Source organism: Schistocerca cancellata, chromosome 2, assembly GCF_023864275.1.
Source record: "Schistocerca cancellata isolate TAMUIC-IGC-003103 chromosome 2, iqSchCanc2.1, whole genome shotgun sequence".
Classification (NCBI taxonomy): domain Eukaryota; kingdom Metazoa; phylum Arthropoda; class Insecta; order Orthoptera; family Acrididae; genus Schistocerca; species Schistocerca cancellata.
In genome coordinates, this window is record NC_064627.1 from 860374592 (window position 1) to 860400369 (window position 25778).

The 25778-nt window shown below is 38.2% G+C and overlaps 1 protein-coding gene across 11 annotated transcripts in view; it reads right to left on the reverse strand.

Moving 5' to 3' along the window:
* The window catches only part of LOC126162801 (broad-complex core protein isoforms 1/2/3/4/5-like), a 538471-nt gene that overhangs the window by 316072 nt on the left and 196621 nt on the right, over positions 1 to 25778 (reverse strand). The window contains exon 6 of one of the 11 annotated variants that reach the window (XM_049919541.1): positions 17712 to 20159. The exons of the other annotated variants lie outside the window; for them this stretch is intronic. Coding sequence (XP_049775498.1) covers positions 19948 to 20159 — 212 coding nt within the window. The 3' untranslated portion in view covers positions 17712 to 19947. Of the gene's footprint in view, positions 1 to 17711; positions 20160 to 25778 lie in introns of those variants that run through there. 11 annotated transcript variants of the gene reach the window in all.

The following is a 25778-nucleotide window of genomic DNA, read 5'->3' on the forward strand; positions in this document are numbered from 1 at the left end:
CACAATTAAGTGAACAGGATAAGAAATGTCTGAAGTTACTTACATTAGTATGTCATCTGTAGCACTTTGGGGTATCTACACTGCCAGAAAAGAACTGCAGCACCCTCAAGGACAAGGCTATTTTATTGACAAGTGACGTGACAGATAGTTCATTATTGTATGAGTATATGACAACAAATACAGACCAAGCGAAACACATTTGCCACAGCACAGGGGGCCCAAACAGTTGCACTGAAACACAATGGACCATCCTCTGGCAGCAATGCCAACACGTATTCTCAGACAACCATGCGGTTGACTATCCCCAAACACTTCACACCTTTTGTTGCAATTCAGCAGTAATTCTTAGAGGTTCTGCAAAGTGAATAAGTTCCCATTTCACCATGTCCCATACATTTTCAATTGGTGTGAGATTTGGTGATCATGCTGGCCAGAGCAGTTGTGTACACCAAGAAGAGTACATTGCATTGCAGCAATCATATGCAAATGTGCACTGTCCTGCTGAAAAAGCACATCACCTCCCTGTCAAAAAAAGGCCAGTAGAATGGGGATAACAACGTGTGTAATTCAGCAGGCACTGGTAACTTTACCCTGTTGAAACACAAAATATGACCGCAAATTGTAACTGATGGCACCCCACAACATGAAGCATGGTGGGGGACCTATCTGTCACAGGCGAATAAGCTGCTCATCAGGTCTACATCATACACGTGCATGTCCATCATTCTCACACAAAGAGAATCTACTCTCATCACTGAAGACAACTGAGAGTCTTTCCACTCTCCAGTGAATACTTTCATGAGACCAGAATTGCAGTGCTTGGCAATGTCATGCTGTCAGTAGCAGCTTGCCCATACGCACATGTGATCTTAGTCCTGCTATGAACAGGCAGTTCCCAATGGTCCTTGGGATTCATCAGTTGCAACATGTGCCCACACCTCTTCCCTGGATGACATTCGATTGGCAACTGTTGTTCTCACAATGCGTCAATCTCGATGTGCATCCACACTATGTGGGTGTCCAAAACCTTGTCTATGGGTATGGTAAAGTTCCACAGACCACTTTTGTGAGAAGTGACAACCCACGATACACTGTGTCCAATAGGTGAGGCAACCAGTCGGTATGTCCATTTAGGTTACTGCAGGCACATTTTGTAAATCTGTTCAAACGGCTAAAGTTGTTCAGCAGGAGTACACACTTGTCAGCAGTGCACAGTTGTACGGTAGAATGGATGCTGTATACTGTTCACCTAACTCAGCACAGTTACTGCCTGCAGAGTCAAAACAGAGGACACACAAGACAGCCCTCTAGAGTCAAAACAGAGGGCGCACAGAGAGCGTCCGCAGCACTGTATGATTGCCAGTGTCTGTGGCAAATGTCTCTACAACACCTTAGTACGTACAGGGTGCAGCAGCGGTCATAGTAGGATATTAAAAACACATCGGGCAATAACTATAATTTATTTATTACCTCTTATGTCAATTAATAGTTAAAGGTATGTCATTTACTAAAGTGTAAGTCACTGTCCATTGCGTGGATTACTTTTTGAATATGACTCCTGTCAAATGATGCACCCTCTACACAACACATTCATCTAGGCAGTGTTGGAAGCTTTCCATAACTCGGCATAACGTATTCCCTGCGGCATTGCTGATGGCAGTTTTGATGCGATCCTTCAACTCAGGAATGGTGGCACACTTCGGAACACTTCTTGCTTCAGGTAGCCCCAAAGGGAAAAGTATGCACATGAAAGGTCAGGTGAGCGAGGCGGCTAGGAAATGTCACCAAAATGGGAAATTACTCTACCGGGAAATGTCTGTCGAAAGAAATCCAAGCAAAATCTGGCTGTATGCAAGGTCACTCCGTCTTGTTGAAACCATAATTGTTCCACGTTCACATTGACCGTACCTAATTGGGGAAGAATGAAGTCTTGAAGCATCTTTAGGAAGTGTTCACCGATGACAGTTACAGCCACACTGCTGTCATCCTCAGAGAAGTAAGGGCCAATAATCGCAAAGGAAGCAACTCCACACCACACTGTGATATGCGAACTGTGTAAGGGCTTGATGTGCAGTTCATGTGGGTTTACATCACTCCAATAACGCATATTTTGTTTATTCACCGAACCACATAACTTGAAATGAGCTTCATCTGACATCGGGATGGTGTGCAACAATTGTGGATTTTGGTGAAGATCACGCAAGGTTAAGCAGAATGTTTCGCTTAAAACCCAATCACAAGCCCTAATTTTCTGAACAATCTTCAGCTTATATAGGTGAAAATGGAGATCTTCATGCAATATTCTCCTGCATGACCAATCGGACAAATGCACAGTTTGTGCATGACAACGAGCAGATCTGTTTGGGCTACGCAATAGTGCAGCACGAACATTTTCCACGGCTTCTGTTATCTGCACAGTTATTTCGCTTCTTCCCTGTTTGCCATTGCAAACAGAACCTGTTGTTTGAAATGCACGTACCCATCTCACAATGGTCCTTCCACCTGGAATTTTCCCATGATGTCCAAAGTTGAAATGTTGCTGAAATAGATGCTGGGGTAGCAATAACAGAGTCTTTATTCTTGAAATAACTTTCAACAGCAAAGGCACGATGCTGTGCACTCCACCGATGCTGTGCACTCCACCGCTCCATATCACTGTCACACTCGAAATGGCAGCTCATTAGTGCATGAATGCAGCACGAGCTGGCCTGCATTCCTGCAGTATGTCATTGTACTATGCAAGTCAAATTATGCTATGAACGCTGCTGCACCCTTTACATATTATACCCTGGTGCCACTGGACACAGTCATTGAGGGTTTTGCATTTTTTTCCCAGCGGTTTCTGAAATAATCAACAACATGGTTATCAAAATCCACTGGTATGACAGTAGTAAAATCTGTTTTTTCAATCACAGGAAGGCAAGGGCAGTACTTCCTCCTTCCACACCAAGTAATTTCTCTTGTCGTGAAATTTTTGCCACATAGTTCACAACAGTGAAATATCAACAAGTTTATACAAAATTCCAGTTCAGAAAAATTTTGTTTTTTGAAGATCAGCAAACGTAAATAAAAATCAGAAGTATTATTATACACCAAAAATAAAACTAAAAAACCAATGAGTTTGAAATTATATTATCGTATTTTACTGAAATTTTATTTTTTACCATTACTTCTTAAGTGTAGCAACATTTATATGGTGCTTGATGTGATGAAAAGATCAACACTAAGGTCATATTCTTTTTTTAAATACCTGTCACATAACAGATAATTTCATTGTAGCCCTATTATTTCAAGATAATTCAAAATGGTGTTTGGTTTTACTTTTTCTGAGCTTACTGAGGACTAGAAGTAACATTCTTTCCTTGTTTAGAACTTTTAAGTGTTCAGTTCCAACTATTCCTTGCCCAATGCAAAATGTCAATTTTTTGTTTTTTAGTTGTGTGAAAAAAAACTAATGCCATAATTGAAACAATAAAGAGAAAATTCCACCTTACTCCTTTCTGTCATGACCCCCCCCCCCCCGCCCCTTTTCTATTTTTCTCTCTCATCCTTTAAATTTTTTAATACAGTTTTGTACAGGCAACAGAAGTGGGGAAGAAACACAGGATGTAAGTGAGAATCTTCCACAGAATTTTAGATTAGGCCAGAAAAATTGGAAAACAATGGAATTAACCTAGATAATAAAACTTTTGGATGAATGTGTAAACATTTCAGCAAGGACCTGGTGGTGATAATTGGGAGAACCTGGTAAAACATAAAATAAGAGTTGGTACTGAACACACTAATGTTGATTTTCTGGAGGTGAAAATGTACTAAGATCAACCTTGGGTTAGCACTGTTGTAAAGCAGGTAAAGCTGTCTGGACTCCCTCGGAAAGTTGTGAGGTATCATATCAGTGTGTATATACGAGGTGCATTCAAGTTCTAAGGCCTCCGATTTTTTTCCTCCGGACTGGAAAGAGATAGAAACATGCGTATTGTTTTAAAAAGAGGCCGCGTTCATTGTCAATACGTACCAGAAATGGCAGTACCGCACGGCAGATGGAATTTTACCACCAGTGGCGAGAATGAGAACTGTTTTAAATACTTAAAATGGCGACATTTTCCTTACTTGAACAGCGTGCAATCATTCATTTTCTGAATTTGCGTGGTGTGAAACCAATTGAAATTCATCGACAGTTGAAGGAGACATGTGGTGATGGAGTTATGGATGTGTCGAAACTGCATTCGTGGGTGCGACAGTTTAATGAAGGCAGAAAATCGTGTGACAACAAACCGAAACAACCTCGGGCTCGCACAAGCCGGTCTGACGACATGATCGAGGAAGTGGAGAGAATTGTTTTGGGGGATCGCTGAATGACTGTTGAACAGATCGCCTCCAGAGTTGGCATTTCTGTGGGTTCTGTGCACACAATCCTGCATGACGACCTGAAAATGCGAAAAGTGTCGTCCAGGTGGGTGCCACGAATGCTGACAGACGACCACATGGCTGCCCGTGTGGCATGTTGCCAAGCAATGTTGACGCGCAACGACAGCACGAATGGGACTTTCTTTTTGTCGGTTGTGACAATGGATGAGACGTGGATGGCATTTTTCAATCCAGAAACAAAGCGCCAGTCAGCTCAATGGAAGCACACAGATTCACCGCCACCAAAAAAATTTCGGGTAACCGCCAGTGCTGAAAAAATGATGGTGTCCATGTTCTGGCACAGCGAGGGCGTAATCCTTACCCATTGCGTTCCAAAGGGCACTACGGTAACAGGTGCATCCTACAAAAATGTTTTGAAGAACAAATTCCTTCCTGCACTGCAACAAAAACGTCCGGGAAGGGCTGTGCGTGTGCTGTTTCACCAAGACAACGCACCCGCACATCGAGCTAACGTTACGCAACAGTTTCTTCGTGATAACAACTTTGAAGTGATTCCTCATGCTCCCTACTCACCTGACCTGGCTCCTAGTGACTTTTGGCTTTTTCCAACAATGAAAGACACTCTCCGTGGCCGCACATTCACCAGCCGTGCTGCTATTGCCTCAGTGATTTTCCAGTGGCTTTTTCCAACAATGAAAGACACTCTCCGTGGCCGCACATTCACCAGCCGTGCTGCTATTGCCTCAGTGATTTTCCAGTGGTCAAAACAGACTCCTAAAGAAGCCTTTGCCGCTGCCGTGGAATCGTGGCGTCAGCGTTGTGAAAAATGTGTACGTCTGCAGGGCGATTACGTCGAGAAGTAACACCAGTTTCATCGATTTTGGGTGTGTAGTTAATTAGAAAAAAAATCGGAGGCCTTAGAACTTGAATGCACCTCGTACAAAGACATACCTATAATTGTCTATACCTTGGGGGTTAGATACATAAGATATCTTTTGTTTGTTAATTTCTAGAATCAGGCAGACAATTTTAAGTTGTTCTCAAGAACACAACAGTGCTTTATTAAGAATGGTCATATTGGAGGCAGTATGACCTTATCTTTCCCTGACTTTTAACAGTCTTATCCAGCAACTTAATGGGGGCTCTATGGTATGACATTGGGTCTGAAATTTGGTGCCACATGGTTTGTCTCACTTTACCATACCACCGCTAGAAATGAATGAAGTGTCAAGTAACAGAAAAAATCCTAAGACTGATCGAGGACAGAGCCCTGGACCTTTTGATTTGTAGTCCGACACACACTTAGTCAGAGAATGAAACTGATGGCCCCCTGAAGTCATAGCACAATGTTACTAGGATTGCAAAGAATATTGTCTGTGATCACTATGAGTATTTTATTTAATTTTAATAAATTACTGGTTTCAAAATTTGAATATCCCATTATCAAATTAAATATAAACCACATGTCATACGGCCAATGTGTGGAATGTTGATCCATTGGTCATATAATTAATGTGTTGACAACACAATTACAATGAACAAATAATTATCAACACTTAGGGTGGTGAGCACCAGTGTAGTATAAGTTACTCTTGTAGAAACTCTTACCTCTTTAGTCTCTACTACTTTAGTAAATTACTTCTGTAGTAATACACTCTTTTAGTTGCTGTTGGAGAGCTCAATTCTATTTACTTCTTCAGTTGTAACTAAAGTAGTAATGCCTTTTTACTAAAGAAGGAAGCCATTTCTGCACACTGCAGACATTTGCATTACATTCACTCTCTGAAAATAATGATTGTCAGCAGACATTGCATCATTTTTTGCGTAACTTATGTTCACTGCTATAATTTTAGACGCTAGAAAGGATTATTGAACTGAATTATTAAAATTGGAAGACCTAAATGCTGTTGTACTAATTAATGATAAGAACTGTATATTATGGAAAAAAAAACGTGCTATTAATGGATGAATCTATTGTTAACACGATAACCTACAGCTATCAACATCCATTGTTGGTTGGTGACATGTATTAATTTAAACAGCAGTTTGAGATACGAGCTAGCAGCAACATGGAGGTAGCCAGGAAACGTTCAAAAAAACATGCCAGAAAATGAAAATGAGCGGTTTGCTGAAATAATGAAAATGTACACAACTATTATTGAATCTAAAGAGCACGATGTAATCATGTTAAAAAGGAAAAAGGATGCTTGGGAAAAAATACACATTGAATACAACGCAGAAGCTTCTACACATAGACCACAAGATCAGCTTAAAGTAATCTAGAAGGACATGAAATCAAAAGCAAAGAAAATGAAAGCTAAATGTAATCAAAAATAATTTCAAACTGGCGGCGCAGTAGGTGAGACGAAGATCGATGATATAAGCCAAATGGTTGTTGATATGACCACACAAGTTTTTGAGGGGATAGCTGGTGTTAACAACAATGACTTGTCTGAAGATAATGTGATACTTTCAAGCAACTTCGATGATGATAACTGCTCCGAACATAGCAATGAAACTGGTGGAGGCGGAACTTTATCCCATAGTCATGAATATCGGCCTGCAGTCTGGTGGGAGCATATCAGATGATGCGTCCAGCAAAAGAGAGAGAGAACATGCAGTTGTAGTGAAGAACCGAGCGTTGTTGAAAACAGCAGACGAGCTTCATTCCTTAAAAATGCATTTAATACAAGAGGAATACAATGCAAAAATGTTTGTTAATAGAAGGACAAAGAGAAAACATAGAAGAAGAGCGTAACCTTAAAATGGAAATTATGAATAAGTTCAAGAACGTAATGGAGCAAACTTCAGGTTCCAGTTCTTCAGCCAATGTGCTCGAGAAATTTGGATTTTTGTGAATGAATAAGAAAATATTCATATCAATAAAGCATCTTTTATTTTCTTGATATTTTTTCAAATGGTCAATGTGTTCTTGTTTCTTGTATGGCATAATATTTTCGTTTATCATATCAGCATCAGTAATAATTTTTGTTAATACACATTTTAATATTTATCAAAGTTTGCAATATTAAAAAAAGTTTTTTTATAGAAATAATCAAAACATTGTATGACTTTGTATACTCAATTCTCAATTAAGAAATACAATGAGAATGTTAATTCCCTGGAGGGGGTTGGGGGGTGGGGCAGAAAGGAGAGAGAGAGAGAACATAACTATAAAATTACACATAAAATGAGTCACTTTTCGCTGCAGTAGTGACAATCTGGTGGCTTATTTATTCATTTAAAAAGGAAAAGACTTTACACTAATTTCTAATTTTACTAGCAAACTAGGTACAATTTTAAGTAATTACGTTTAATAGACCTTCAGACAGCTTGGTCTGGAGCATCTGATTCTGGCTGAAATGCATATTGTTTGATGTCATTCACCTCCACAACATCAGGGTGAAACACATCTCCAACTTCTATTCCAAACTTCTGTAGAACTGCAGCAGCCACCAAAATATTCTCTCACTTGTTTGGTTTAAATTGCACTTTTTTAATGAGAATTTGAAAATGTTTCTTCCAAACACCAAAATCTTCATACTGGCATCACAGATGATTTTGTATTGATAGAAAAGAAATTCTTGTAATTTCTGTATAGTTCTGCTTGTGCTCCAAAAGGACAAAGTGTGGGTATATTATGTACACAAGCTATGACACCTATGACATTTGGTAATCCACCAGTTGGATACAATTCCCTTTTGTTCTTTGATATATTTTCTTAGCTCTGTGGCATGCACACATACAGTGTCTTTAGGGCAATTAAACTGTTTATCACACTGTTGAAAGCTCTTCCAGCAGTAGTACGATGGATATTAAAGAGATCCCCTGCTATGATTTGATAAGTATCTGTGCGAAAGATTCGCAGTCCACTAAGAAGTTGCAGCCTTGGAGATAAAGCACGGTTCCTATCAGAATTATGCTGCAGTAACGGCTCCAGCATACCAAGCAGCAACTGAAAAAATTCCTTACGAAACCCAGCCGCTGTTTGAAATCACTGTCGCTACACATCACAAATGGGTCTCTTCTCTCCATTAAAACCCTCATCCTAGGGCTGTTCACCTCTTTCTCCATCTCCATATATTCTTCATAGTCCAGGTAATACAAAGAATTCGACACTTAAAACACAAAACTCAAAGATTGCACCTTACTCTCTTACTTTACTCCTACTACTGCCTAGGAGTAAATTTTGACCTTTCCTCTTTAAGTTACTAATGTAGTAGCGTACTCTTCAATGGTGCTCTCCACCAGCAACAGAGTAAATAAATCTATTGCAGAGGTAAATCAAAAATTTACTCCTGGAGTCATTTACTCCTTTAGTTCAGTACTATCGATTGGAAGTCGCTGATTTCCTTCTCTCATAGTAACTTACTATTTTAGTTTCACTTACTCCCAGTTGGTGCTCGTCACTCTTAGTGTGCATAAGATAGTGCATAACGTAACAATATTACTATCACCATTCCTAATTAACAAAGTTCTCTATTCAATACCAAAAGAGAGGTGAGACATCATAAAGTTGCCACAAATATAACTAACTGCAGTTGTGGAATATTTTGGAAATAAAAATAAACCATTTAGCTAGAATCTGCAACTGCAAGATGTACTGCAGTATGCGAAGTGGTTTGTCCGGGAACATTTAGACTTAAATCATTGAGCTCTAGTACCAAAATAGCAGTTGGTCTGAACTGCTTCTTTCGTAATTGGACATCTGATATGTAACTTAATATCTTCAACCATCATGTTACTATTCTCATTTTCTAATATTTTGTGGTTTAGAATTTTTGAATCTTAAATGATTTTGAGACAATTTTCTCAACAGTCATTGATGACTTTGGAGAATACTAGCCTTGAAGGTAAATATGTAGCAGATAACAACAGCCTCCCTTACATTCAATATTTTACATTTCAGTTATTTCATATATTCGTATTTTTTCACAACTTCCACCTCGTAGCGTGCAGGATCATGTATTTATATTAGAGGTAGCACACATTTTAAAGCCAGAGAAAATCAGTCATAAGTAGGCAGATAAATATTTTGAACTGGCAGCCACTGAAGCAAAAAAGCAAGATGTCCACATGAAGTTAACCTTACTGTGCATGTAATGTGCACCTAGTAGAAATGTGTATACTTCCTTCAACAAATTATGAGATGTGTTTTGTAAGTAATTACCTAAAATAAAAATAAAACAAATAAACTTTTCTTACCAATTTTGTGTTTACATGAAGTCTGTCCTTTAATCTGCTTTTCTACGCAATTCTCACCATTATTAAGGAATTTATCATACTGTACAACCAGCTTTAAAAACCATCCTCATAAAAATCTGAAGCCTGGGAATAATTTTTGATAATTTAAACAATCCGTAACAATCACATAACACACACTTCCTGACAACTGAAAAAACCCATCACATAACATTGAAATCGAAAAACATCTGTTCTCTGTCACTTTTTCATAAGCTTTCTGCACCAAAATGTCAGTAATGACTGGTTGTCAACTTTGTTCGTCACCATGCAAATTCATACACCCATCTTTAAAAGCTCTCACCCATCGCTGTACCATCCCATCACTGTTCTTTCGTTTGTTCAAGAGTCAGGCAGACTATGTTAAGTTGTTCTCAACCTTAAGTCTGGTTTCAACACAACATTGCTTAATTACAAATGGCTGTATTGGAGATGGTATGCCCTTATTTTTCTCTGACTTTTAACAATCTTATCCAGCAACTTAAAGGGACTTCTATAGTATAACATGGGGTCGGGACTGTGATGCAACTTGGCTTTTTTCTCTTTACCATAATACTGCTAGAAGTCAATGAAGTGATAAGTAAAGGAAAAATCCTAAGATGATCAAAGATAGAGATCTGGACCTTTCAATTTGTAGTCCGACATTTAATTAGCCAGGAAATGAAATGGATGGCCCTCTTAATTCATCACACAAGGTTATTAGGATTGCTACTAATATTCTTTCCTTGGTCACTTAAAGAATTTGATTTCATTTTAATAAATTATTTGTTTTGAAATTTGAAGATCCCATTATCACGAAATGGGTGCTTTATCAAACTATTACAGAATGTTTAAATTATCGAATGTTACACTCAGGCAGCAGATTTCTATGGGGATGGTTTTCACAGCTAGTTCTATGATATGGTAAATGCCGTAACAATGGTGGGAATTACTTAGAAAAGTAGATTAAAGTACAGGCTTTCATGTAAAAATAAACTGCTACAAAAGTCTATTTGTTTTATTATCATTTCAAAACGGTACTTACTTAAAAACAACATATCTTGCAGCTGAAGTCCTGGAAAGGGTCCCAGACCCAAAACTAAAATAATAAAATGTGGGGACATTAATATTAACATAGGTGCTGAGGCTAACATTAGTAAAATCTTCCTAGACATTCTGAACACTTTTGGTATGACACAGTTGGCAAATAGTGCTACTAGGATATCAAAAAGTTCAACATCAATTTTAGACCATGTACTTGCAGATATCAATTAGGAAAACTTTAAAGTATTTATAAAGTATATTGGCCTCTCTGGTCATTACTTTTAGATAATAAAGCTAAAGACAAATGTGGTAAAACACACAAAACAGGAGGCCAACAAAAGATCTTCTTGGAACATAAAACATATACTTTGTCCAGGGCACTGGCAAATCAAACCTAGGATGCAGGCATGTGGAAAACAATACAGTTTCTAAGTTCTCTAAATTCTGCACATTGCTACTCCAACAGCAGCTGCTAAGGAAAATATGTGATAAATTTCTCAGTTCTTTGCAAAAGTGCTACACTAATCTAGAGTTCCTACATTAATATCACAGGTACAAATAGATTTATGGGAAGATATTGCTTGCTGGGAAAAGAAGTTCAATAATGAAATAATACATAATGCAGAAAACAAAAGCAAAGTGGTACAGGATGTCATAAAACAAGTAACTGGAAAAGGCAACAACACACACATAACACAGAAAGTAAAGATGGGGCTATCGTAACAGAAAATCTCAGGAATTGGCAAATCTGACAAATGGCTATTTCTCTGAGACTTTGGAGAACTCACAAAAATTTTTCTTAAACACATGTGGCACCACAATGAGTTACACAACAAGTGCAATGCTGCTGCTTCCTATAAAAGAGCTTGAAGGCACGAAGACAACAGACAGTATAGAATAATAAGTCAGCAGGCATGTGCATAAACACAGCATATCAATATCATCAAAAAAAAAAGAGAGTCCTTTAATTCAGGCGTTTTTCCTGAGTACTAAAGAAAGGTAACGCAGAGAACACAAAAGGCTATGTGCCAGTTTCTCTACTGTCAGCATTCTAAAAAAAAATTGAATCAATAATGAAGATAGACCAATGAGTTAGATGAATAAACACAACCTTCTAACAAAGCACAATTTGGTTTCCGAAGTGGAAGTAGTACAATACTGACTAGCACAGAGTGACAATAATGGTGCTTGAAGTTCTTGACAAGGATTAGTGCGTCACCAGCATATTCTTAGACTGGTCCAAGGCTTTTGACACTGCTGACCATCTACTAAACAAGCTAGAAGCACTGCGTGTATTAAGGTCTTACCGAGAAGACAGCGTGCAAAAGATAGAGATAGTTCACATGTCTGACAATGATGAATTTTTAATAAAAACAATAGTCAGGCAATAAACATAAACATAAGTGTGCCTCAGACTAATGTTGTGTGTCCCATTACTTTCTTAACATATCAATGTGTTTCTGACAGCACAAGACATTGAGAAAAAGTTCTCTGGCAGCATTATCATAGTCACTGATAAAACATCAGAACTCCTATTAGAGAAATCAAAGGAAATCCTCAATACATTTAGAATTGAGCATAATGTAATAGACTGTGAACATAAAAAAAAAAGGACAAAGAGCTTGCGCTTCGGCATACTGGGAGAAAACAGCCCTGTCACATAAAGTATAGATGATGAACCTACACGTTGTATAAGAAACACAAAGTTTTTTTTGGATGAATATTGATTGCCAATTAACATGGAATGAACACACAAATATGCTAGCAAAAAGAATACCTTCAGCGTGCTCTGCTCCAAAGGTTATATCATCAGTTTATAACACCAATGTCTTGTCGTGACTTATTATTCCTATAATACATACACTCAATTCTTATCTATGTGATTCTTTTCTGGGGATCAAATACAGAAAACATGGACACAGTTTTCATTTCATTTATAAGGGCTGTAAGAACAATAACTAAGGTAGCAGCCTAGTTCATTGTAAAGAATTATTGTAAAACACTAAGTATTCTTAATGTACCGAGTAAGTACATCTACCTATCTGACGTAATTAACAGGCAAAATATTAATAAGTATTTCACTTATAGTTCTACACATAATCGTGGGATAAAAGCCTGTATGGACTTACATTTACTAAAGAAAAACAAACAAAAAAACTCAAAACAACATTTACTATCATTGAATAAAACTGTACAATAAATTGCCAAGAGGATTGGAAAACGTAATTAAAATTTACCTCAGCCTAGTTCATTGTAAAGAATTATTGTAAAACACTAAGTATTCTTAATGTACCGAGTAAGTACATCTACCTATCTGACGTAATTAACAGACAAAATATTAATAAGTATTTCACTTATAGTTCTACACATAATCGTGGGATAAAAGCCTGTATGGACTTACATTTACTAAAGAAAAACAAACAAAAAAACTCAAAACAACATTTACCATCATTGAATAAAACTGTACAATAAATTGCCAAGAGGATTGGAAAATGTAATTAAAATTTACCTGTTTAAAAAGATAGTAAAACATACTTCATAATTAAACAATATTTATAACACTCAAATTAGGGGTTCATAACAAATGGGTACAACTACAAAATCCTGTCACATTACAATACATACATATTCATATTCACAATGTAATGCCTTTACAAGCATATATGTCAAGATTTAGAAAATGTATCTGAATTGTGTGAAAACTGACCCTAAATAACAAAAAGTGTGAGGTCATCCACACGAATGTTAAAAGGAATCTGTTAAACGTTGGTTACACAATAAATCAGTCTAATCTAAAGGCTGTAGATTCAACTGAATACCTAGAAATTACAATCATGAATAGTTAAAAATGGGCAGAGCACATAGAAAATGTTGTGGGGAAGGAAAACCAAAGACTGTGTTTTATTGGCAGAACAGATCTACTTACGAGAATGCCTACATTACAATTGTCCATCCTCTTTTGGATTATGCTGCATGGTGTGGGATCCTTACCCGATAGGATTACCAGAATACATTGACAACATTCAAAGAAGAGCAGCACATTATGTATTGTCACGAATTAGGTGAGGGAATGGCACGGACATGATACAGGATTTGGGCTGGACACCATAAAACAAAGGCATTTTTTGTTGCGGTGGAATCTTCTCACAAAATTTCAATCACCAACTCTCTTCTCCGAGTGTGAAAATATTTTTTTGATGCCAACCTACATTGGAGAAACAATCATCATAATAAAATACAAGAGGTCAGAACTTGCATGGACTAATATAGGCGTTCATTTTTTCCATGCACTGTTCAAGAGTGGGATAACAGAGAATTATTGTAAAGGTGGTTCGATGAACCCCCGGCCATGCACTTAAAGTGTGATTTGTAGAGTATCCATGTACATGTAGATGTACACCTATAATGTGTGACAGTTATGTCCCATCATTCTCCTGAATTCAACTATCACTCATCTTGCAGGGGGGGTGGGGGTGTACGTTGACGTGGCTTCCATGAAGACGTGCTTCGGTTATAATAGCTTGCTTATGGATCTGGAGTCAGTATACCTGACTGACTGGAGAGAGTGCAAGGGGTATAGCAGGTTACCGGTGTAACTTGAGTATGAGCAAATGAACACTGTACAATCATGAAGTTTCAGTTCCAAGGCCTTACAGTCCAGAATGGGTATGCCAATCAGGCAAAATAGCTGTTTGATGCAATCATCCCACACATACACCAGGTTGAAGACATAGTTTGGTAAAACACTGTGTCCTGGTACATAAAGTCTGTAGCTGCCTGCTGCACATCCTCGTCCAACAGGAATCATCAACCCTTTAAGGCCTTTTTTAAGGTACCGTAGGAGTGATAATTGCGTGAGATCAGGGCTATAGGATGAGTGCTCGAGTGTCTTCTACTTGTGTTTACGTAACTCCTGCAATATGTTCCAAATTGACTGGCATTTTGTATTAAATTGTGACGAGCACTAACTTTGTGCACTATTCCACAATGGTGGTTTTGCACAGACATGTTGTCCCATACCCACTCCATAGTTCACGTTTCTGCATTTACTGCACACACGTCAAAAAGACACAAATGTCACAATATTCTCTTGTCTGTATGTCGGTGCTTATATACCTGCACTGGAGTAATACTATGTTGCATATATGCTACAGCAACACCCTCAAATGGAAACTTTTTGAGCACCCCTTATACAATAGGGATCAACCGAACGAGGCAGTGCAGTTGTTACACACAGTCCTCATACCCAGGAGGGTGGAGTTAGCTCTTTTCGCCCACTGTGATTTAAGTTTTCCTAAATCATTTAAGGAAAATGCTGGGATGATTCCCACAGCAAGGCCATGGCTGACCACCTGCCCTGTACTACCCTTGTGAAAACTCACTTGCGTATCCTATGTGTATGTATATTTTGGGCCATATATTTTCGTTGTATTGTGATGACAAATCCTGTAACATTGTGGGGTGATTCCTGGAGGAATAAATAAATAAGTAAATGTAGCAAGTTTTTAAAACTCAAGTTTTTGTTTATTCCATTCAAAGCAAGAATAACTATCAACTACAAAAACAATATAAAAAACATAGATGATGGCAACAATACCAGAAATATGTTAAAATCTTGTGGCCCAAAAACAAGTGACATTATCATTCAAGTAAGCAGATACAGAAACTTACATTACGGAATTTAAACAGTGAAGTTACTTAATCTATTGTTGGGAAATTGTGAAAGGCATTGCACGAGGTTCAATGATTGCCCGCTTAATTTTCTTTGTGAACAACCATCCATTTAATTTTGAACATTAGTCAGACATTTTTACAAATCTACAAGAAGCAGCATCAAAACAGAAAATTACATGTAATACTTTTGTAAAACGTTATTAACTGGTTTTCTGGTAATAAGCTTCCTCCTCTGAATTTGGGAAAAGTGAGAGCGACAGGGGACAGGGTGGGGGTGTGAGGGGGGGGGGGGGGGGGTGAGGAAACAACTGGTGCTTGGCCACGAGAAATCCTGGCAAAACATTTGAGTTTTGCACAATGCTGATTAACTGGGTACTGAGCAATAACTAAGATCTTATATACTAAGAGATCAGCAGCACGTATTTAGCAAACTTCAGATGGTTGCAGAATTAAGTTAAGAGAGGCATGAATAAATTCCACAATTTCGTCACCAGACTAGTACATTCTCTCAAGAACAGTCTTATACAATTAAATTTCACTGGTGTCACAATGACTTATACATATGTATGTTATACACACGCACACATGCACACGCACCTGCTATAACTGGCTGAGAAGACACAACACCACTTCAAAAAAGAAAGTGTTAACTATTTTTGTCTTTTGTTGCGCAGTTTGAAATTTCAACTAGTTATTGAAAATTCTGTTCTTCATTCACAGTTATTTCCTTCTTACCCTGTACAGTGTCACATTACCATAAATGTCTTTTAAGTTACTGATTTGTAATACTCTGAAAGGCACCTTGTTATTTTGAATTCATCCCTTAACAGTAAAACATAAGGACTGCATTGAGTTCATCACAGTAAGTACAGCAAACTCACGAAGAGTTACAGATTGACAGTTTCCTTATAAATCACTATAAAAACAACTGCATAGTTTTCTGTGCTGGTATGAGGTTTTTCTTAATTATATCAAAAACAGCACATTTGAGGTAAGGTGGACCATTTTCAACAATGAATATCACTTTGCATGTCACTACACAAGATGCTTACATGATGAGGCACCTTTATAAGTGGTAAGTGACGAAAAACAAACCAGAGGTAGGAATCTCTTAATTGCAGAGGGCCTCTCTCCCCTCCTCTTTCTTATACCACATGACATCAATCAATCTTAAGTTTAACATGGTAAGATACTGCATCATCGGTTAACCATGCACTTGGTAGGTATGTACCCAGTAGAACAGTTCATAATGGGAGGGAACCTCCATGGTATAAAATCACTGTAAAGGAACTTCTAAAGGAACAGAGATTACTGCATAATAGGTGTAAAACAAAGTGTAGGGCTATAGATAGAGAGATGCTGAATGAAACACGTTTGGCTGTCAAGAGAGCAATGTGTGATGCCTTCAATGACTATCATAGCAGAATATGGTCAAGTGATCTTTCACAGAACCCAAAGAAATTCTGCTTGTATGTCAACGTTGCTAGTGATATCAAAGTTAGTGTCCAGTCCCTAAAGAATAGGAAAGGAACTGAAATTGAGGGCAGCAAAGCAAAAGCTGAAATGCTTAACTTTGTTTTCAAATGTCCATTTACAAAGGAGAATTGCCCCTTTAATTGTCATACCAGTGAAATAAATGAATGAAATCAGTAGTAGTGTCAGTGGGATTGAGAAACAGTTGAAATTATCAAAACTGAAAAAAGCTCCACGGCCGATGGAATCCCTATCACATTCTATACTTAATTTTCAGCTGAGTTAGTCCCTCTTCTAACTATAACCTATCATAGATCCCTCACACAAAAAACAATGCCCAGTTCTTGAAAAAAGCACAGGACACCCCCCCCCCCCCCCCCCTACAAGAAGGATGGTAGAAGTGATCCACAAAATTGCCATCCAATATCCTTGACATGATTTGCTGTAGAGTCTTAGAACATATTCTGAGCTCAGACACAATGAGGTGTCTTGAACAGAATGACCTCCTCAATGCCAGTCATCATAGATTTCGAAAACGTCAATCATGTGAAATCCAACTCGCACTTTTCTCACATGACAAAGCTTTGGATCAAGGCAATCAGGTAGATGCAGTATTTCTTGATTTACGAAACGCATTTGACTCGGTACAACTACGCTTATTGTCAAAAGTGTGATCATAAGGGGTATCAAGTGAAATTTGTGCCTGGACTGAGGGCTTTATGGTAGGAAGGATGCACCACGTTATCTTGGATGGAGAGTCACCATCAGATGTAGAAGCAACTTCAAGTGTGCCCCTGAAAAATGTGTTGGGACCCCAGCTGTTCATGTTGTATATTAATGATCTTGCAGACAATATTAATAGTAACATCAGGTATCAGGTTTTTTTTTTTTTTTTTTTTTTTTTTTTTTTTTTTCAGATGACACAGTTACCTTAACGAAGTACTACTGAATGACGCTACATAAATATTCAGTCTGATCTTGATAAGATTTCAAAGTAGTGCAAAGATTGGCAACTTGTTTCACATGTTCAGAAATGTAAAATTACGCACTTCACAAAATGAGAAAATGTAGTAACCTATGACTATAATATCAATGAGTCACTGTTGGAACTGGCCAATTCATACAAATACCTGGGTGTACCACTTTGTAGGGATACAAAATGTAATGATCACTTACTTTCAGTCATGAGTGAGGCAGGTGGTAGACTTCAGTTTATTGGTAGAATAGTCAGGAAGTGAACTCACTCTACAAAGGAGATAGCTTACAAATCACTCATGTGACCGGTTCTACAATACTGCTGAAGTATGAGGGACCCATACCAAACAGGACTAGCAGGGGATATTGAAAGTATACAGAAAAGGGCAGCATGAATGGTCACATGTTTGTTTAATTCATGGGAGTGTGTCACACAGATACTGGAGGAACTGAAATGGCAGAATCTTCAAGGTAGATGTAAACCATCCTGAGATAGTCTATTAACGAAATTTCAAGAACTGGCTTTAAATGATGACTCTAGGATTATACTACAATTCCCTATGTATCACTCACTTGGGGATCATGAGGATAAGATGAGAATAATTACTGCACGCACAGAGGACTGAAACACTCATTCTCCCCATGCTCCATACACGAATGGAATGGGAAGAAACCTTAATAACTGGTACATTGAGACGTAGCCTCTGTCATGCATCTCACGGTGGTTCGCAACAAACAGATGTAAATGTAGACCCTCAAATATAGTACATACAAAAAATGTAATGAAAATTCCACAAAAAGGTGGCAGAAAGATCATTAAAAGAGGAAAACACTGATTCCAAGTTGTGTTGGCCTGGGCATGACCTTAATATGGCACCTCAGCAGCTTAACAGTACTGTCAAAACAATTTTTGTTCATCACTTTTAACTGACAGGTTTCCCCAGAATTGGTACCTTATGTTAACGGATACTTTTCTCCACTTTCTGAAAGTGCAAAAATCTGGCACAGTATCATAGAGGCACACTGTAGAAGGCAGACTTCTCAAAATATTGAAAAACAAGCTACTGACAAAACATGGATTTGGTATTTGCGTATACTTGCTCTACATAACTATGAATGGCTGTGACAGGAACAATTGCAACTAAGTAAGAACTTTCAAATTTCATTACAAAAAACTAAATAATGATTCAAAATGCAGGCATGGCGTTTTTTCATAGATTCAAGTAAAAGCTGAGTGAAAATAATGTTACCAATTTCGAAAAGTAACTGTTACTGCAAAGGGTACCACATTGCAAGAAAATGGGAACTGCTAAAAAGGGGAAGTGAGAAGGTGGCAAATACTAATATAAGCATAATGTAAGCACAGTATCCATTGTTTCAAGCAAGTTTCATTTTAAATTTTGTTGTGCACTGGATTCGAATCGGTTTCATCATAAGCTTCATGTGTTCTGTGTGACATGTGAAAACTGAACATCTGTAATGCGCTCGAAAACTCATTTGCATTTCCTTTATACTAACATAAATTTTGTTACTGAGAGATGGTGCACTGGTTAAGATGCTTGGCTTGTATTTGGGAGGACATTTGCTAAAATATCCATATAGTCATCCAGATATGGATTTTACCTGATTTTCGTAAACTGTTTTAACCCAATGCCGAGAAGATTCCTTTCCAGGAAGTCCCCAATTTGACATTATGCTCTGTATCTAATGTTTTCATTGTTGACATGACATTAAACCTTAATCTTCCTTTCTTCTTATCAATTTTGTTGCAATGTATTACCTAATAGATGGATACTTTTGAAATTGTGAACCACATTTTGTCCCATCTTGTATGCAAAGATGTCTTCATTAAGCCAGAAAAATAAATGCTTTGTTTAAATAATCCAGTATTCTACTGATTGAATTATTAAAGGCAGTCAAAAGAAAAGGTCATTTTCAAACCGTATAGATCTTACTACATATAGATATATGTTCTAATTCCTTCATGGGAATTGCAAAAACATGATTGCGATTATGTTTTAATACCACAAGAACAAGGGATTCTGTGAAATGTGCCATAAAATTCCAGTCAACAGCTGGCTTGTAGCTAAAGCTTCCACACTCTCTTTAAAAAAATAAATATGGATAAAAATGTAGCTTCATATTTCTGTTTTTCAAGGTCACAAAATGAGAAATTACAGCAGTATATTGCTTTCATGCCAGGTGCACTCTTGCCATGTGACACCTCATAGCATACATGCGATTGAAAACACGCATGCACACTGGACACACGGTTCTTCCCTGGTGCCATAACCTGTGCTGACGCAGTGAATTTTCGTGCACGAACAGTTTCCCACATTCGTGGCAGCGGTGATGTGGCTGAAGTGCCCTGACCCCTGACAGGGATGTCTCCCACGTGGTCTGGTCTGAGAAACAGAGAGAAAGAAAAGAACAGTTTCGAGACCATCTCCAGACTTCACGAGACCACAGAAGCAGTACAGGTCAAAGACTTCCGTGTGTCATCGCAATGCAATTAACACAAAATGTGTTTTTTGAATGATGTTTATAAACTACATGTTACAGACACAAAGGAAGCACCTACTTACCACCTGACAAAGCTGGAATAACTGGAACAAAGGCAACAAAAATATGAAATGGCAAAAGACATGAAACAGTAAAAACAGTGAACCTACCCTATTCCTACAATTTGTCCTATCTGCCTTGCCAGTCTTAGGCTGGGTTGTTCAACAGCTTTTCAGCTCCACCATCCACAGAAGGAAATGGCATTTCCAAAAACTATGAGATCTATTGTCTTTTAATATTTCATGTTTTCATAGGCCCCAGCCACATCCCAGATTGGTAACTAGTAGAGAGATGCCTATTATCTTAATAAAGATTATAGCCTTCATTGTTTATTTTATGGTGGGAATAATAATTGCATAAAAGAGTGGTACATTGAAAGCCAGAGAAATTTTCTGTACTGTAAAGTATCTGTGTGCCACTCAACAATCAGTTAGAGGATACCTTTTTTCATTTTTGTTTCTTACAAATGATCAATATAAAAGACTGTTCTCAGTTTTGTTGAAATTAAACTCTGAATATGAAGTTGAAAGCTGTACCTGCAAACCCATTACAGATAAAGAAGCAATAATTAAATAATAACTGCCACAGCAGTAACCATTACAATAAGGTAAAAAAAAGTCAGACAGATCAAATTTCAAGTTTTCAAAGGTTGAAGTTCCGCTGATGGAAGTTACCAACAAAGGAAAATGATTTGGTGCAGAAACAAGTACCGAATTGACTAAGAATGACAAGGTACACAGAATACACGAAAAGAAAATAACAATGCAATACAAGAGCCAGAATTCAAACACCCAGTCCCAATGCTATGATTCAAACACCTAGCCCCAATGCTATCAAACTGATACTGCAGTATTTATGGGATATGCTGGTTAAAGTTTCATTATTATACAAACTTATTTTTAGTACAGAAAAAAGCTATTCCTACAAACAAAGAAGGGTGTATGTGATGACTATTGGGACAAAACACAGCATACCTACAGAAAAGCATGCACAACTTATTACCATCTATTAGACTATGAGAAACACGGTACAAGGAACATGGGAGCATCAAACTGACAACTCGTTCAGATAGCTGACGGTAGTGCAATGACAACAGAACATGTGGCGACGAGACAGCCTCAGGACAACACTGCCAATAAGAGCAGGCATGGCCTTCCTGAAGAACTACACTCCGAGAATATCACAACGTTGTTCAACTAGCTCTGACAAATGGATGCCAACAGCTAAAATCAGGGCAAAGGTTACAGGCAGGGTAACCATGAAAGTCTGGAACATATTATGGAAGCTGGGTTCAGATCCTGAATGTGTGGTTTACTGCTGCACCATACCACAAGCAATTTTTTGTATAGACACACACATAGGGTGGTCAGAAAATGTCTGAAATGCTTGTCGTGATGTTGTAGGGCAGATTGTACTGAGACATAAATGTTAACAAAAAATGCAATACATTGCACCCTTTCAGAGTTATTTAGCACTGAATTTAGCAAATAAGGTCGTTGCGTGTGCGAATTCAAGTTTCTGCTAACCAAACAAAGCACTCATATCTGTGTGTGTGTGTGTGTGTGTGTGTGTGTGTGTGTGTGTGTGTGTGTGTGTGTGTGTGTGTGTGTTTGTAGGGGAAGGTGGGGAGGGGTGTTGCACCATAGTTCATAATCCTCATTACATCGTAGGCGCTCCTTTAAGTGACTGGGTAAGTCTGTTCAAAAGCCAGAGAAAGGTGAGGGCATGCTATCTCTAGTACCAACATGCCTAGTAGAGCACTGTGGCACTTAATCAACCTTCAAGTTGATGACAACTTTACCTACTTTATGGGAATCTGTTCATTTGGCACTCTCTTCTTCCAAAAATCTATTTTACCCATTATGTTGTTACTCATGTTGTCTCTACCCATAATGTTTGTTCAAATCCAGAAAGGTGCCCAAAATAATTTTCTGTATTATCTACAACTCATCTTGCAGTAATGAAATTCTTACTTACCTGTTACTCTTTTTCCATTTTTTGTAACTCATAAACATAGAGTTTCTTTTTCTCTTGTCACTATTATTAATTTTCTTCAGCTATCTGTCCCCCTCCACCACACCCCTCCCTCCTGACCTTCTGTTAATCTATAGGTCAATGTCTTCTCATGTTTCAATTACAGTACAGCTTCCCATTAACAAAGTTTATTGGAGTAAAAGAAAATAGTTTCTACTGTAAACCAACAGGCCACAGTTCACACACAGGTCCACCCACAACATGGGGAACATATTAAAACCAACAGACAGAAAGTGACCACCACTTCAATTCTTACTTTAACAGATTGTAAAGAAAGTACAGGCAACACAGTTGGTAGGTAATAATGTGTTTGCAAGGAGTATGCTACTAAAGTAGATGAGTGTTATAGACGAGTACCAAGAGCAAGTCATTAATGTGAGCAGCTACAATGTGAGGAAAATGTTAAAGTAAATAAGATTTACAAGTTGCTCTGGTTGATGTTCACAAAATGGGAACAATTATTGATGAAACTCGATTCTGACTCCTAGCAAAAATGAATGGCCTTAGGCCCAGAAAATACGAAAGAAAAGGCAAGAGAAGAACAGTAAGGCCGCTACATCCAAACACTTTTGCTGAACATATGAAAGAACTCAAATATGTGTTCAACAGCCATCTTCCACCCACAAAGTTCTGAAATACTTCTTATTTGAAAAAAGAGACAGCATTGGTCGTATATTTTTACTATCGCAAAATCGATTTTCTGTCACTGAGTGACCATCTTCAGTGCTAGAAGTTAAAAATTTTTTTCACATTACGATCAGAGAGTACAACATAGCACAACTTCTAGCACTGAAGATGGTCACTCAGTGACAGAAAATCGATTTTGCGATAGTAAAAATATACGACCAATGCTGTCTCTTTTTTCAAGTATACCTGTTATCTGGTCGTAGTGCACAAGACAACATGGAGTCTCCAATCAATACTTCTTATATCGCTCACTAATGCTACTGTAGCACAGTTCAGTCTTGACAGCAACATGTCTGTGCCTGTTGGTCTTCTACTGCAAGAGCTGCAGTTGTAATTCTACACAAATAATTAAATGAGGACTATAAATGAGTTACTGTAATAATGGGATATCCTAGGTGAAATACAACAAAACTCTCTCCCTCCCAAAGTAGTGGCTATTTTATGTGATGCTGGTGATACCAAACAGGTCAGACAAAGAGGGGGCACGAAACACGGGATAGAAAGACTGTTTAAGAAGTAATCAGTAGATGTGTATTAATTCTCTTAGCCCTCATGTTACTATCTTCCACCTCCTAGAAGAAGCCTTTCAATCAGCCTGCAACTGTAAACGCATGCTGTTGTCAGAGTATCATTTTGTCCAAGTAACATTACAAAGAAATGACTACTACTGAAGAAATGTCTATCACTAATAAGGTTTATGTGGCAATAGTGTGCTTGGTTCACATAGCTACCACCTCAGGGTCACCACAAGTTTCCCCAAGTGATATTTTCCTGGTTTCCAGACATGTTTTAGCATTTTCCCCTAACAAATTTTGCAAGGATGACTAAACACGTAAGTTGACAAAAAAAGTAGGGACTTCTGTAATTATAAATGGGTGAGCAAAATTCTTAAGTACTAACATCTTTTGTAACGAACTGTATTTAGATGGAGAAAGCAAGCCTCACTGTATGTGTGTTTCATTAAGACCACTGATGTTATTTTATTTCAATAAAACGAAATACATTTGGTGACAAAAATGTGCATTTCCTTGGAATCGCAAGACAGATTTAAAATACCTTCACTGATTTCAGAAATGACCTCAGAGAAAAGTAGGTCTCTTGGAAGAAGTGTATAAGGCGGGAAAGACTTGTGTAAACCAACACTTTAGGTGACCACCAATAAAATTTTGGTTCTACTAACCGTTATTGGCAGTTATCACTCACTGTGTTATGTTTATTATTTTAGTGGTATTGTGTGTCCTTCCGCTTAGCTGAATGGTAATGTGTTTTCCTACCATGCAGTGGGTCCGGGTTTGATTTCTGGCTGGGTTGGAGATTTTCGCTGCTCGTGGACTGGGTGCTGTGTTGCCAAGATGTGCTAGAATAAATAAAATGCCATGGGCAGATCGGTAAGATTAGATATGACAGGCAGGGCCTACACATTAGTGGGAAATGATAGGCTTCAGATTGGCAGGCCCGATCCATTAGAGATACCCACAGAAATGACTTGTGGTTTTGGCCCATCATGGAAGTCCCCCCGTGTGGCCAGCTAAATCATGAGTCAGAGACAGCATGTTGATGAAATGAGACTGCGGTGATCAATCTATGCAACAGATAACTTGTGCAAATATTCTGAGAATCAATATTGATGAGAGTAGGTAGCAACTCTCCATGAAGATGATTGCTGAGCCCCAGATAGGCACGTAGAAAAGACAATCACACTCTCACAACTAAATTTTCAGTCACATCCTTTGCCAGAAAATAAGAGAACACATACTTCCACATAATCAGTCAGGCACAACTCATGCTCATGTGACCACCATCCCTGGCCGCTGTGCGTACAGTCTTTGAGAATCAGATCCAAACATACTACTCTTCACACCTCCCCGCTTCTCGTCGGAAGTTGCTAGGCAAACGGCAAGAAGTGGTGACAGCTCTGACTGCAAACTGAGGGGAGTGGTAGGAAGGGGAGAAGCAGTAGGAATGAGGGATTAGGGAAGCAGTGCACATAATCAGCTGCGTCCAGCCAATGACGACGCATGACACCTCAGTAAACAAACCATTTCACCAATGGAAAATTTTCAGTGTTTTTTTTTTTTTTTTCCCCTTTCTAAATTTCCCTGAGACGTTTGAAATTCCCTCATTTCCAGAATTTGTGGCAACCCTGCACCTGCACAGTTCACTCAGTGTTAAACAACTGAGCTCTTGCTGCTGCTTTACTATGGTAATGTAGGATCTTAAAGAACAAACAACAGGTGCCGAGGCAAATATGCTATGTGGTCAAAAATTATTGCTTACAATATCTTTCATTAATGTCGTTCATTCACGTTATATTTTTGCAAAAATTCTTCATTTTTGATAAACCTACTTACAAAATTATATAATCTGCTAAATCCAAGTAGAAAAATCTACAAAAAGGTAGTTTTATGGGGATTGGGAAGGACAGAGCTGTGCAGCTTTGGCTGTTCTGCTTGGCTGCAGGACCTCTTCAATGCAGGACTGTCCCCAAACCAATATGATTAAACTTTTTGTGTGGCAGACTACTGAGGCATGAGTGTACAATACAGAAATGATGGTTTATAGATACACAAAACATCTTATGTGAAAAATGTGGGTAACTGTGGAAATAAAAGTTTAATGACATTTGTTTCATTGTGAATAGAAACACAAAGAAGATACACATACAGCAATCAGTGTCAAGGCAGATGACACAGGTCATTGAAAAGAAGCAGGTCGAGCCAAGTCAAGTCATCAAATTTTAA